At 43.6% G+C, this 15764-nt stretch overlaps 1 protein-coding gene across 2 annotated transcripts in view; it reads left to right on the top strand.

Moving 5' to 3' along the window:
- Window positions 1-15764, top strand: part of CORO7 (coronin 7) — a 99902-nt gene that overhangs the window by 78422 nt on the left and 5716 nt on the right. For both annotated transcript variants that reach the window (XM_074280000.1, XM_074280001.1), the window contains exons 10-17: window positions 11357-11411; window positions 12746-12803; window positions 12942-13087; window positions 13211-13303; window positions 13456-13587; window positions 13848-13977; window positions 14695-14870; window positions 15619-15727. In XM_074280000.1, the coding sequence (XP_074136101.1) occupies window positions 11357-11411; window positions 12746-12803; window positions 12942-13087; window positions 13211-13303; window positions 13456-13587; window positions 13848-13977; window positions 14695-14870; window positions 15619-15727 (899 nt within the window). The remainder of the gene's footprint in view (window positions 1-11356; window positions 11412-12745; window positions 12804-12941; window positions 13088-13210; window positions 13304-13455; window positions 13588-13847; window positions 13978-14694; window positions 14871-15618; window positions 15728-15764) is intronic.

Raw genomic sequence — 15764 nt, 5'->3', positions numbered from 1 at the left:
GAAAAAATGAATTATTGTTTCCAAAAAGAAACATAAAGTCAGTCAAATCTGTATTTAATTTGTTATACCTCCAATCTACTTGAAACCAAATTGTATTTTCATATTAGCCTTCGACAACTATTCAACTAAAAGATGATATCTTTGATCTCGTGACTCACAGAAATTGGGTCAACTTTCTGTTTCTGATTATCAGGGAATTCTGAACAGCCCTCTGCTAGTAATAATAATAATTATAGCTAGCATTTGTATGGAGCCTTCTATGTGCCAAGCATCTTGCTAAGCCTTCTACAAATATTATCTCATTTGTTCCTCACGACCACACTGCAAGGTGGGTATTATTGCTCCCATTTACAGTTGAAGAAATTGAGGCAAACAGGTTAATGACTTGCCCAAGGCCACACAGTCAGTAAGTGTCTGAGGCTGAAATTGAACTCGTCTTCCAGATTCTAGCTGTTCTCATAGCCTTTTTGAAAAATGGATTTTCTCCTATATTTTGTAAAAGCAATTTCAGTCCATACGTTAGCTTACTCTCTTGATACATTTTTACTCTGAAGACCTTTGAGTGGTTTTGGTTTTGGTTTTCCTTAGTTTGGCCAAGAATATCATTCCATAGAGATAATAAGCCTTGTCATTAATTTGTACAAGAATGGGCACTGAGTTGTATATCGAGGCATCTAATATTATTCCATTCAGAACTCCCTGGGCTTCTTTATTGTGTCTATGTAAGGCATAAACAGCATTGGCATTCTTGTGCTCTCTCAAGGCTGTTTTCAAGACATGGTGTGGTTTAACCAAGTCAAAAAAAGGACGGACCTTTTGAATTAGCCCCCAAAAGGATATCATGGGTAGACTTATATACTCTAAATGCACAGATTATGGAACAGAGGACAACTTGGCTGGCTATTTTCTTTTAACAGAACTATCTGGCTGCCATTATAGATGCCAGATATATAATGGAAGCATTATCATAACCCTTATCTTGAGAATGATTTATGTCAGTTCCAATGAGTTTTAGTTTATCCATTATTGTGTTTGTTATACCCATGTCTAATAACAGCACCTCCCAGAGTTGTTGGGAGGATCAATGAGAATATTTGTAAAGCATTTATCACAGTGCCTAGCACATAAATCTTTCTTTCTTTCTTTCTTTCCATCCTTCCTATCACTAGTTTTCATGAAATCAGTGGAGCTGTGGACAAATCTAGTAATTTGGCTTATTTGTTGATGGTGTAAAATGTTTGGAGTGCACTTAAGTAATCAAGAAAAATACTTGAGTGTCTTAATTCTATGTGTTATTATAATATTTCAGTAAATGGAGAAATTTACTTCATGTTTTTGGTAATGAGTACTTTTACAATTCTGTATCAGTGATTTAGCAGTTGTTATCTTTTTAAAATTTTCTTCCTAATATGTTGTTTTTAATTCTCTTCATTTTTCAAATACATTCCTCCCACTTCTCTCCCCCCCCACCCTTCCCAGTAAGCCATCCTTTGTAACAATAAGAAAGAGAGAGAATGTGAGTGTGTGTATGGGGGAGAGACAGAGAAAGTGAGATAGAGCAAGAAAGAGAGAAGAGAAGAGGGAGGGAGAGAAGGAAGGAAGGAAGGAAGGAAAAAAAAGAGAGGAGAGAAAAGGAAGGAAAGAAGGGAGGGAGGAAGGAAAGAGAGGGGGAAAAGCAGATCAGTATAGACTAACCATTAAGCTTCCTCACTGGGCTGTATACATTGGCTATCATCTTGGTCCTCCCCCCTATCCCATCACCATAACCTTAAACTCAGGTCCAGGATCACTGGCTATCCAGTTAGGCTCTTGCCTGATCTTTCCCAGAACTAGACTTCCACATCACTTCTTTGACTTTGTAAGCTCCTTGAGGGCAGGGACTATCTTCCTTGCTCGTATCTTCAGTGCTTAGCACAGTGTGCACTTTATAAATACTATTCCTCAACCAGGTCTAACAACATACTGCTCCATGCAGTTCCCCATCTTTAGTATATTTGTTCTCTCTATATACACACATATATACAGATAAAATTGTCATCGTTAAGCAAATTAGTAATTTTAGAACTACTTATGGTTTCTTTAGTTCTCTAAAAAGTATTGGTTTTGTCTTTTTTTTTTTTTTACAAAAGACAATCTAAAATAACTTCCAAAATGTTGACATTTTTCTTACAAAGAAAACTTCTCTTTTATAGCATTATCAATTAACATTGTATATTCTTTTCCAAATATTTCCATTTCAGAAATTGATTTCAATTATCTACTTTATTTTATGGCCAAACTTTTTTTAACCATACTGGAGAAAAAAAAGAATAGGATCTTTATTTGAGGTCTAAGACATAGCAGTGACTAACCACAGCAGATTTCAGACAGGGCTGCTCCATTATTACTTTGTTCCTGTTTTGTTTAAATAAAGAACCATCACAAGAAAACCTTCACTGAAAGTGCCAGAGTAGAAATGATCAGCACAGAGAGTGTATCACAACAGCTCACTGCACTAAGTGAATTCACATGATTATTGCCTGGTGGTGGAATAGACCCATCAGTGTGATGGTTGAGCTACTGTCAGTGATATAAGGATATGGAGAATAGAGGAGCTACCCTAAGATAGATGATAGGCCCATATGCCCCAGTTCTCAAAAAAAAAAAAAAAAAGAAGAGCACAGAATTTATGGGCTTAATGTCAATCTGGACAAACCTCATTTTCTTTTTGGGATGGGGTTACTTAAAATAATAGAGATGAGGGGAATGCTGTAGATAAGTTTACATAGATGTCAGCAAATCTTTTGACACTTCTGGAGCAGGTAGAGAGATGTGGATTAGGTAATGAAAAGAGAGATCCCAGAAGTGGAAAGATGTTCAGGCTTAAAGAGGACTTAATGGTTCAGGGTCACCTTCCCAGGACATCTCCAAGAAGGGACTGCAGTGATTGGCAAGTGGCCCTTTGTTACTTAGCATTTTTATCAGTGGTTTGGATGAGGCTTACATGGTATACTCTTCAAATTCACAGAATATATAAAGCTGAGAGGTTTGGCTAAAATAGTGAATGACAGAGTCAGAATCCAAAAGAACCTTAAGATACTAGTGCATTGGGCTGAATTTAATAAGATGAAATTTCATTGGAATAATTGAGTTGAATCTTGAGTTGGATACCAAAAACAACAACAACAACAACCAACCCACTACTTTACAAGTATAAAATGGGGGAGAATGGGATATAGTGGTTATTCTAAAAAAAAATCAGCCCAGGTCTGAGTCAACAGTATAATTGGGGCAGCCAAGAAAGATACATCAAGAGGGAGATGGCTTCTAGGAATAAAGATGTGATGGTCCTACTGTTTTCTGTCCTCTGCACACCTCACCTGGAGTACTGTTTTCAGTTCCAGGTAACAAGGTTTAAGAAGGATATTGCTTGCTTGCTGTGTATTTGTTTGCATGTTCCTCCCCTATTAGATTGTAAGTTCCTTAAAGGCAGTTTTGTTTTTTTCTTTTGCCTTTTTTTTTTTCAGCATTTAGCACAATATTTAGCACATAATAGGTATTTAATAAATATTGATTGATTGATTAATATACTAGAGAGTATCCATAGGAGGACAAGCACAGCCAAGATGTGAAGGGCCTTGAGTCCATATCGGATAAACATCAGTTAAAGGACCTAGACTTAGAAGGATCCACATTTTCAGCATTGGGTTATTATGCTTCTTAAATCAAAGAAACAAAAACTTTGTACTCATCTCTCCTTGTTCAGGTTTATGAGTAATCAATCTAATGTCTCAAATTTTAGGCAGCAAAGAAGTATAATTACCAGCATGGAATTGCTTGTACTTCATCTGAGACTTCACCTTGGAGATTAAGATAATAATTTCTGTGATCTAAACATGGGTCAGATTTTTCTGTTACATAGATACGTGTGTATGTATGTGTGTATACACACACACACACACACACACACACACACACACACACACACCCATAGTGAATGTGGCACTTTCTCTTTGACTTCTTCTTCACTAAGATTTGGTCATAAATTTGAGTAGTACAAGATTTGTATTTTTTAAATTCAATTTAAAGTATAAAACTGGATTCATTGAAACATAAAGATTATACTGGATTTTCATTTTCTGTTGAAAAACTTTTAAGACAATCTGTCTATGAAGTTATCTTTGAGTAAAATTAACCAGATGTCTGTCTTGTTGGTGCTTTGTGACAGTCTCCATCAATTTTTCATCTTTTCTTGTAAGCAGTTCCCATTTTTTTAATCAGTTGAGTAGGAAGTCCATTACTATAATAGTTTACAGAAATAGGAGCTTTATCAGCATTGGGCCACCTGGTAGCTCCTTAGTTTAACTAATTATTCTTGCTAACTAGCTCATTTACTTCAGTCTTTTGAAAAGATGTATATATTAAGATATTGTGCTTCTTCCCCATTGAGAGGAGTTGGAATAATCAGTTCTGTCTAGCTTTAAAAAAAATTACAAATGTAAGTCTTGTACAGGTAGTTACAAAATCTCAAATATGCTAATAAAGCACTTAAAAAAAAGAGTTAATTTGTTAAATGTCCTTCATTGGCAAAGCCCTGCTTGCCCAGCTGTGGTCACTAGAGAGATCTCCACACCTTCTTACCCTGGGTGATCCTGGTTTATGTCTTTATATTAAAAAGATGCTGCAAAAAGGATATATTTCTTGTAGGGCTAAGCCTTCTTCTGGATCTGTTAAATATTTTATGGATAATGATACAACCTTCTGGCTGACTTACATGACTAAGTCACTTGCCAGATTGCTTCTCTACATAATTAGTTCCCCTTCTTTCCCGGCCTTCCATGTTCCTGATAATGGCAAAAAGAAAATGTGGAAAGAGGACTAAATATCCAGAGAATTTCTACTCTGAAACTCCAACCTAACTTATCTGGGCCCTAGGTTCCTCATCAGGAAAGTAAAGGACTTAGGTTACATGATCCCTGACATCCTAAATGACATTCCAAATCCCATGATTCTCTGTCTTTTCTGATTTGCCAATAATGGTAGGAATAGTATTCTTCCCATTTTACAAATTAGGAAACAGATTCAGAGAATACGTCCGTGGACCATAGTTAATAAATAGCACATTTGGAATTTAAACCCAGATCCTTTGATTCCAGTTATTCTGAGTGAATCTATGTGTACATGTTTATTTGTGTGTAGTAAATCTATTTGTATAAAGTCTAAGTGTATTTCTATTGTATTATATTTATGTATGTTAGTATTGTATATCTGTTTATGCCTGTATGTTATATGCGTATGTGTGTTAGAGATGGGGGGCGCAGTTCAAGGCAGGAGAGGGAAGAAAAAACAGCCACACAAACCAACAGAATATATTTTGGCCTATTTTCTAAGACCAAGAGGTTTCCTGATAAGCCTCTGAGGAGATGGTGTCCCACGGTCCCTAGTTCTTAATGCCAGGCTGTACCTGGTGGGAAGCAGCCCCAGAAGGCTGTGGGTAACAGTATTGTTCCCAGGGCCAAAGGGCTATAAAGAACCATCACAAAACTCAGAAAGGGAAGTTGTAAATTTTAGGGGCTGTCAAGATGGCCCTGAGCCAAACTCGGAGGTAGTAGGGAGGAGGCCCCAGATAGGGCTGCCACAAGGTATCCCTGAGCCCTTTATGGGGAAGCAGAGAGGAGAAGGTTCCCAGGAGTTTACAGCCTTCCTCTTAATGCTACTATCCCCTTCCCTGCCCCATTCCCCAACTGGCACCTTGCCACCGAGCACCAAGACCCAGGGAGAGGCCATTGGAGCACTGGTACGATGAATGTTATGTTGGGCAGAGTTACTGGAAAATATCTGGTGCAGGGGCTGTGCCGAGGCTTCAGGGAGACACGGGGTGAGCATTGTGGGGCACAAGGAGGCTAAAACCTAGTCCTTGAAGCTTCCTTTGTGCCTAGCCCTGTGCTAACCAGGATTGCCCTGGTTGGGGGCAAATGAAATATTGAATAGTAATTCAAGCCTCTAATGTGCTTTTCAGTTTACAAATAATTTCCCTCACCACAACCCTGTGAGATAAATAAGCCCAGTCCCTCTTTTTAGAAAAGTGAAGCTCAGAGGTAAAGTACTATGGCCCCTGGGCAACAGCTGCATGGGGCAGGGGGAGGCCTGAGCCCAGGTTTTCTGGCTCCACCTCCTAGGCCTTTTCCATGGCGAAGGTCAGATGTGTCCGTCAAGAAAGTTAATTGATTCTTAGGCTGTGGTGAAAAACATGGAATTTTAGACTGGGGAAGTGATGGCCCTCTCGCCTGCCCTGGTCGGACTACTTAGGAAGCACCCATGTTTGGTTCTGGGCCCCCGTATGTAAAGAAGGACATGGATGCACTGGGGCGCATTCAGAAAAGGGCCAGTGCCTGTGAGGATCAGCTGAAGAAACTAGCCTGCAAAAGAGAAAGGGGGGGGAAGGGAGGTGGACACACTAGCCATCATGGACCCAATCCACTTGGCTCTAAAGGGCCAGAGAGCAATTGGTGGAGGTTGCAGAGGCAGATTTAGGCTATAGATAGGGAACACAAACTACCCAGTTAGGACTCTACAAAAGTGGAATGGGCTAATTAGGGAGATGATGGGTTTCCCATACTAGACATAATCGCCCTAGGTCTAGATCACCGCTTGTTGAGTGTGTATAAATAGGACTAGATGACCTCAGAGACTCTTCCAATTCTGGATTCTATGGTTCTGTGAGAATCATGATACACAGACTCCTTAACAGGAAGGTAAAGGTACCTTAGAGGTCTTCTAGTTTAACACTTAAATTATGAACATGGCATGTTCTCGGTAAAATAACAAGATCTGGCTGAAGAAGAGTGGATGGTAGTGTACATAGAAATGATGATATGTGGGTTTATTTTATATCCTGCAACTTTTCTTAAGTTATCATTTCAGTTAATTTTTAGTTTGCTCTTTAGTGTTCTCTACATCATCATATAATCTGGTTAAAGTATCTAGACCGTATTTGTATTATAGAAGTAGTTTGTTATAGACATTTCTAGCACCGTAACAAATAACAAATAACAGTGGTGATGATGGATACTCTGGCTTTGTCCTTGATCTTATTCAGAAGACTTCTTACCTTTCTCCATTTCATCTAATATTATTTCATGGTTTCAGATAGAAATTATATACCTATTAAGGAAAGATCCATTTATTCCTATGCTTTTTAGGATTTTTAAAAAACATAAATCTATGTTGAAATTTTGTCAAAGTTTGTTTCCCCAGCATTTATTACTTTGTTGTTAATATTATTATGTTTATACTTTTGTTTATATTAACCCACCCCTGCATTTCTTGTATAAATGATGTGATTTAACAGCAGGTATTTTCAGCACTAAATGATATGATTTAGGAAAGCAATTTCTAGTTCCAAATGACATATTTGGGTCAATGAGATTGCAGGCACCAAATGTTGGGGGAAAATTCATAATAACCATTCTCTTTGTCAAAATGTAGATTTATTTATAAGTTACAGACAAAATGAAGAGATATAATAGACACCGACATGGTAAATATGGAAACAGGTTTTAAACAATTAATGATGGAAAGGGCAAATTCCCTAGTGGAACTCACAATTAGCCATAAGAAAGGGAATACCCCATGAGGTTGGAGTATGCCCTTAGCTGGCAGGTTAAATAGCAAGAGAGATTTAGCACCTTGAAAGAATTAGTTAGCAATAAGAAGGAGAAAGAATAGAGGCATAGTGGGGAATGAGAGGAGAGATACCATGGGGGAGGGAAGGGGAAAAACAACACGAGGCAGAGTGCTATGGCAGGCTATAACCCAAAGGTATTCAGCAAACGTGGTGTGAGCCTTGGATTTTTAGAGGAAATTTAACCTCAGGGGGTTTTGACATAACTGGGATTTCTGACTGGACATAGCAAGGCAGGACTCCCCATGACCTCCACAGAAGGTGAAATTAAACTGATTTAGTACTCTTCCCTGCCTGCCCTAGGGAAACAATTCCATTAACACTCTAGTTCCTCTCTATCAACCACACCTAATTACTCAGGTGCTCATCATAAAATACAATCTGGGTAATTTAGCAGCTTTGCAAATATTCTATTTAATATTTTTCTTCCAGTAGTTGTTAAGGATACTGATGTATAGTTTTCTTTTTGTACTGTTTCTCCATATCAGTTATTTAGACCCTAATACATTGTACAAGGAGTTTGATAAAGATGCCTTTTTTCCAAATAGTTTATGTAATATCGGAATTAATTGTTCTTTGAATATTTGACATAATTCATCTGTTAATCTAATCTATGTGTTCTGGATTTGGGTTTTTTTGGTAGGTGAGATACATTTTTAGTTTTTAAAATTTCTCTTTCACCTATTAGGCTATTTAAATTCTTTTCCTTATTTGTTTTTTCAAATCTGGGCATTTTACATTTACATTCATCTATTTCTTTTAAGTTTTTAGTTTTTGTTGACATATAATTGGGTAAAATTGTTTTGATAGTTTCCTTTATTTACTGTAAATATTCCTTTTCTGCTTCTTAATATTAAGTTTTCCTCTCTTAAAATCAGACTGTTTATCAATTCTTATTATTTTTTAAGTTCCTAGGGTTGTGGGTTTTTGTTTTTGTTTTTTCCCAATTCAGGGGAGTTTTTTTGCTTTCAGTTTTGTTAATTTCTTCATTGATTTTCAGAATTTCTAATTTGGTATTTAGTAGGATTTCTAAAATTTGTTGCTTTTTAAATTGTTTTACAACTCATTGATCTATTTTTTCTTTCTTATGGATGAAAGTATTTAGAAATATGTATTTTTCCCTAAAGATTGCTTTGAGGCTGCATCCCAGAAGTTTTGTATGTTGCTTCATTGGTATCATTTTCTTTGATTAAATCTGTTACTTTTATAGTTTGTTGTTTGGCTCATTCTAACTAATATAGGAGTCAGTTATTTAAGGTAGGTCAAAAAACAAAGCATAGAAATAACAGATACAGATTTAGGATTAAATTATTTAGTCTCTAATTGATTTTAATCTTTTCTTCAAAAGCCCTTGATTTTTTGTAATTTTTGTTGAATATCGATCAGTAAAGTTGTTTAATATTTCTCCTTTCCTGCTTTGTTTTAATGACTTAATGGTTTGGGGTTTTTTTTTTGTTGTTTGTTTTTTTTGTAAATATGACATGCCCTGGTAATAAATATGTATATTCCTTTCTGTTTCATTTATTAATTGTTGAAAATCTTTGAAATCTAACTTTCCTAAAATTCCATTCAGGTCTTTGACATCTAATCACTTGTCTGTACATATTTTTTTTTTTTTTTAAATAGGGTATTTAGTCTTATTTTATTATTATTTTTTTTTTTTTGCCATAATGTTTAGGTAATCTAATGATTTTTTTATTACTTCTTCTCAACATCTTTTTCCAGGGCAGTTGTTTTTGATAGTATATAGCTTACATTTTCTCTAGCCGTTTGGTTTTGTTTTAATATTTTTTTTGGTCTCAGAATCACTGCTTTGCATTTAACCCATTCTGAATTTTAGGGAATTTGTTTCTTGGATGAGGCTTAGCACTTTCTGTTCTAAGCTATTAAGTTTCCTTTTGTCATCATACTTATCATTTTATTTAAAATTACATTTTAGATCTCTTGCTTCATTTGATCCAGGTTTCCCTTTACTCTTTATAGCCAAGCCATTCTTTTCTTTGAATCTCTTCTTGAACTTATTATGGTTACTTACTCTCTTCTGGATTTATCTCCTGGGTATCTCTCCGCCTGCCCTTTTTTTTTTTTTTTTTTTTTTTTTTTTTTTGGCTGAGGCAATTGGGGTTAAGTGACTTTCCCAGGGTCACAGGGCCAGGAAGTGTGAAGTGTATGAGGTTAGATTTGAACTCAGGTTCTCCTGCCTTCAAGGCTGGTGCTCTGTCCACTGCGCCACCTAGCTGTCCCTCCTGGTATCCCTCAGTCCATGCTCTTTCTTCATTGTGTTTGGGGTTTTATTGTTTAATATCTCCGGCCTTAGTTTCTGATTGGGACTTTGGGCTTAAGTCAGATTCTGATCCTTCCCCTACCCTTGCATAGAAGGGGGAAGGCACTGCTTGAATCTTGGTTTAGACCAGGCCTTGCCAATTCTGCAGGAACCCCTGGATTTGAGCTTAGTCTGCTGGTGTTCCACCTTCAATTTTAGCCACAGCCCCTTTTCTGTCATCCTTTCCATGCCCAGTTTGGAATTTCCTAGCTAGCTCTGTCCTTCACTGTAACCATGACAGAGTTCAACCAGATACTGTCAATTAGCCGGCTGCAGGCCTCCAGCCAGACTCCAAATAATTTGCCTTCCAGGTGCTTTCTTGGTCTTTTTTTCTGCCCTAGCTCCTACTGTGGTCCTGCTGCAGGCAAAAGGCTGGCCTTGTCCCTCGCTGTGGCTCAGGGAGGGGCTGCCTGTCTCCACCGTTGTTCCAGACCTCTTGAGTCTACGCCTTCCACCTACCTTGGCTTGTTTTTGCTTAGAACTTGGGCAGGTTTTTGTCAGCTTTCTTGTGCAGTCCTGGACTAGATGGAAGAGCTTATAACTGCCCCTTTTTATTTCTTATTGTCCTGTCACATTTTAGAGCTTTATTGGAGAGTTGTTTCATTTACTTTGGAGGGGTGGGGATGGGGAGATATGAGCTCCCAAAAATTTTCACGTTGCCAGTTGAGCTGGAATCCTAGAGAATGTCTGGGACAACAATGGGGGATCAAATTTGATGGAGTAATTATGCCAGCTAATTCAACACTGCAATTTCAGAGGACTTTCTCCTGGGGACTGACAGTATACTTTATATTTGGGTATTGCTCCCCTGATTTGACCAAATCACTTGTGCCTGTTATTCTAAGGATCTGAGGGGGTTTAACCATGGATCTCTTAAACTCCAACATGGCTCAGCTAGAGGAGAAAAGGAACAATATCTTAGGGCCTGAGCCCGTTTATTTGTTCACTAAACATATTTTAAATCCCTACTCTTCGCACATCTGTTGAGTGGATATAGACCCTCTGGCACTTATTAATCTAGTTATCCTGGTAAAGTCACATCTTGTTTACATCTCAGGACACTTTCTAGGGCTGCTTATAGAAGGATTGCAATTTGCATTTGTGGGGGAAGCTCCCTCAGCTGAAGTTCCCCACTACGAGCACATAACATTTGTATGCATGCACCATATATTATTCTTGGTGCTAGGGAAGATAAAAAGGTGAATAAGGCATGACTTCTGTCCTCCGTGACGTTAGAGGGGGAGTATATATATACACACAGACACATGGAAAGTGGTGTTGTGTGGCTGAGGCCGGGGAGTGTCTCCCTTCCTTGATATAGGGTCTTGAGAGCCCTGCCTCACACTGATTATGCCTTTTCTTTTTTACAGATCTCTGATCCCATTGCTGGATGCCGACTCTGGGCTCCTCATCCTAGGTGGAAAGGTGAGTGAGAATTATAGCCTCTCAGGGTTAAAAGGCACCTGAGAATTCTTCTGCTGCAAATCCTATGGAAAACAGCGACAGTGTGTCAAAGAGGTTTAACTTGAATGAAAGGTGTGTGTTGAGGAAGTTAATTCTGGGCACTGGTTTCCCAGACAACCAGCATTTATTAAGCACCTATTATGTGCCAGGCACTGTGCTAAGAACTAGGAATACAGAAAGAGGCAAAAGACAGCCCCTCCCCTCGAGGGGCTTACAATTCTATGGGGGAGACAGCATGCAAAACAAAAATGCACTAAATAAGCACATACAGAATGAAAAGGAATTAGATGAAAGAAGGCCCAAGAATTAAGAGGCGCTGAAGAAGTCTGCCAGCAAAAGAAGAGATTTTGCATTGGGACTTAAAGGAAGCTAGGGAAGTCAGTGGGTAGAGTAGAGGAGACTGTTGCAGGCGCGGGGGACAGCAGAGAATATTCCTGGAGCCAAGAATGGGGCTTCTTGTTTGTGAAGCAGCCAGGCCGCCAGCGTCACTGCATGGAAGAGTTCCTATGGGGGAGTAAAGTGTAAGAAGAGGGAAAAAGGAAGAGGGAGCTAGGTGATAGAGGACTTCAAATGACAAACGGCGTTTTACACCGGCTCCTAGAGGCGAAGGTGACACGGGCAGACTCGAGCTTTAGGAAAATCACTTTAGTGGCTAAATGGAGGATGGATTGGAGGGGAGAGCGAGCAGACAGAGCCGTCCAGCAGGCCGCTGCAGCGCTCCAGGTGTGAGGGAGCGCCGTGGTGGCAGTCAGAGGAGGCAGATTATCCCAGGAGGTGCAGAAGTGACTCGGCAGGCTCTGCAGTGAGAGAGAGGAGGGGTCCAGGCTGACTCCCGGGTGGTGGAAGTCCGGGGAGGATGTCCTCGACAGTAAAAAGGAAAGAAAGGTAGGAGGCGTAGAAGTTTACAGGGAAAGGGAATGAGTGCCGTTCTGACAATACTGAGATTACGATGTCTAACGGTCACCCGGTCCTCATGTCTGAGAGGCAGTGGCAAATGCAGACTGGAGATCAGCTAAGGGTTTCCGGCCAGACCCGCGGCCTTCAGAATCATTTTGCACAGACATAGAAATTAAATCTATCCCAGAGAAAACGGGTTGTCCCCAACTTCCCCAGGGAGGGTCACTTTCATGTCGACACATGTCTTGGACTGCCCAAAGGGCTGGGTTCTGGGGGCTCCGCCGGGTCCCTGGCCACAAAACCCTTTGGGTGTATTATGGGCCAGAATGAGTGGGACGGTAGCTGGGAGAATAGAAGGCGGAGGCCGAGGCTTCAGGAGCCGCGGGGCTGTGTTGCAGGGTGAGAACCTGATATACTGCTGTGAAGTGTCCCTGCAGCAGGCCACACTGAGCCAAGGTAAGTCTGCCTCTGTGCCCCCCCGTTCCCCACCTTTCCTTCCCGTCGCTGCATCCCTGCTCCCCTTCCTCCCCCACCCCGTAGCCCGTTCTTCCCGTGCCCGGGTCAGAGCATGATCCGTGCCTGGGCACCTTCCAGTGAACCAGTGTGTCCTGGAGACCCGGTGCCGGGGATTGGCCCTGGTGCCTCGTCGGGCGCTGGCTGTGCTGGCCTGTGAAGTGCTTCGGGTCCTGCAGCTCAGTGAGAGCGCCATTGTGCCCATCAGCTATGTTGTGCCCCGAAAGGTAAGGAGGTCCAAGGCTCCTCTGGGGAGACCCCTGACTGGGAACTGGGGGAAGGGATGCCCTGGCATCCGTGGGCAGAAGCAGGTGGAATATTGATGGCTGAGCACTCCTTTGTCCTGCCAGTCTGTAGAATTCCACGAAGACTTGTTTTCTGATGCCGTGGGGAGTGTTCCTGCCGCCAGTGGCCAGGCCTGGTGGGCCGGAGACAACCAGCAGGTAAGCCGTTAGCTCAGGGAAGCTTGAGACAGCGGCCCCCCTTCCACCCTCCCCTTTCTAGGGGGTCGGGGGGCCATCTGAATGGGCGTTCCTGAGCATGCGTGCGTGCCCGCTTCAGACCCACGGGCTCACTCTCGAGACCCCTGACACAGGTCCAGAGGGTCAGTCTGAATCCTGCCCACCGGCCTCATGCGAGCTTCACCTCCTGCCTGGTGCCCGCAGAACTCGCTTCTCCCGCTGCCACCCAGCTTCAGGAGGTGCCAGCCAGTGACCCAGACCCAAGTGTAAGTGCTGCTCACTTCCCCTGACTGGGCCCCCCAAGCCTGGAATCAGGAGCAGGGGGCAGCCGGTGGGGCAGGTTGTGTCCCCAGTCCTGAGAGCGCTTAGGGATAGCCCAGAGCCTAGGCCTGGCGGGCCGGCCTGCAGAGCTCTTTCTGGCTGGGGGCGGGATGTGAGCTGAGTGAGGGCCGCCCCTTTGGAACCCCCCGGGTGACAGGAGTGCCCGAGAAGCCCTCTGATGCGCGTTTGCTCTCCTCTGCTCCAGGAGGGCAGCTTTTCCTCCCCGCCCAGCTCTCTCACCTCGCCCTCCACCCCCTCCAGCCTGGGCCGCTCGCTCTCCAGCACCAGTGGCCTTGGCACCAGCTCTTCCCAGAGGTCGCTGCAGAGCCTCCTGGGTGAGTCCCTGGGCCCTAGACAGGGAGAAGGGGATCTGCGCACCCTCTAGACCGGGCCCGCGTCCGTGACCTGCGCCTGTGTCCCAAGAGAGCCCTGGAGTCAGACTCCCCGCCCGGCAGCCCTGCGGCCCGCAGGCAGCCTTCCCTGGGCACGTCGTTCTCGGGGGACGCGGAAAGTCCGTTCTGCAGGTTGTGAGGGCCGGGCAGCAGACCCCATAATGTCTTTCAGGGGGTTCTGGGGTTTGTTTTCTCATCTGTTCCTCACAGCACCTCCTTGAAAAAGAGAGATATGAGGGAGCATTTCCCAAGTTGACAGAAGAAACAGACTCGTAAAGTGAGCCATTTCTCCCCAAGATCACATTAGTGAGTGACTGAGCTGAGGTCTGAACTCTTGGGTCTTACTCCATTGCTTTTTCTGACCAGGTTCAGAGGTGCCTGAAGAAAAAACTCAGGCAGCTAGGGGGCGCAGTGGACAGAGCGCCAGCCCTGAAGTCAGGAGGCCCCGAGTTCAAATCTGGTCTCAGACACTTAACAGTCCTAGCTGTGTGACCCTGGGCAAGTCACTTAACCCCAGCCTCAGGGGGGGAAAAAAAGTAAAAATGCCAGGCTGAAAGGCTTGGGGTAGTCCCCAAGGGGACGCCTTTTATCTGTGGAAGTGTGTGTTTCTTTATGCTCCCTGGCTACCTCCCAGTTATTCTTCCCTTCCCTTTCCCTCAGGCCCCAGCTCCAAGTTCCGGCATGCCCAGGGTACTGTTCTCCACCGTGATACCCACATCACCAACCTCAAGGGACTCAATCTCACCACCCCTGGGGAGAGCGACGGGTTCTGCGCCAACCGTCTTCATGTGGCCGTGCCCCTCCTGAGCACCGGCGGCCAGGTGGCCGTTCTGGAGGTGAGGACCCACAAGAGGAACCGTCTGGGCTCCGCTGCTTTTCTCCTCGGTCTTAGCTTTCCCCCGGCTCCCTCCAGCTGGCCCACACGGAGTCCTGAACCAGCTGCAGGACTCGGAAAAGGGCTGCTCTTCAGCCTCATGCCCCGTGCCTCCCGTGCCCCCCCACGTATGTCTCCCCTCATGCCCCGTCCCACATTCACCTTGGGGCTCCCGACACTGATCTCACCAGGCCCCAGGGATTCCCTACTCCGCTAGGTGGCAGCTAGAGGCAGGGCTTACTCGCAGATGCCCATACCGGCAAATGCCTTGACTCGCCAAGATGCTGTCCCTCCCAGAAAACCTGGCGCTTCATTGCGGTTACACTGCCCAAGGAGTTACGGGGAGGGGGTCTATGCACAGACCCCCCGGGTCCTCAGACCCTGCCCTTCCCCTGCTGGATCACTGCTCTCCCCGTTGTGTCTTTGTATCAGCCTCCCCGAATGTGGCCCTTGGGGACACTGGAGAACCCTAAGAAGGGCACGGGCAGTGGGTAATGGAGGCAGAGAACTTGAGCCGTCCATGTGGCTGGAGGATTCAGACTCTGGGCTCCCGTGCCAGCTCCGCTCCTTTCCCTGCTTAGCTCTGGGCAGGGGCCTAACCACGCTTGCGTGGCTGTTGACGCTGGGGGTTCAGGGTTGGAAGGGCCGCAGGTGCCTTTTTCCCACCTGGCACTCGTGGGCCCTGGAACACGGGGCACCTCCTATTCCAGCTGCGGAAACCCGGCCGCCTGCCTGATACCGCACTGCCCACGCTACAGAACGGGGTGCCTGTCACTGACCTCACCTGGGATCCATTTGACCTGTACCGCCTTGCTGTGGGTAAGGGAGGGTGGGGGCTTCTATTGGGGGCTTGTCA

This window comes from Sminthopsis crassicaudata, chromosome 1 (genome assembly GCF_048593235.1).
Source record: "Sminthopsis crassicaudata isolate SCR6 chromosome 1, ASM4859323v1, whole genome shotgun sequence".
NCBI classification, from domain to species: Eukaryota; Metazoa; Chordata; class Mammalia; order Dasyuromorphia; family Dasyuridae; genus Sminthopsis; species Sminthopsis crassicaudata.
The sequence above is the reverse complement of the archived record's forward strand: the minus strand, read 5'-3'. Positions and strand labels throughout refer to the sequence as shown.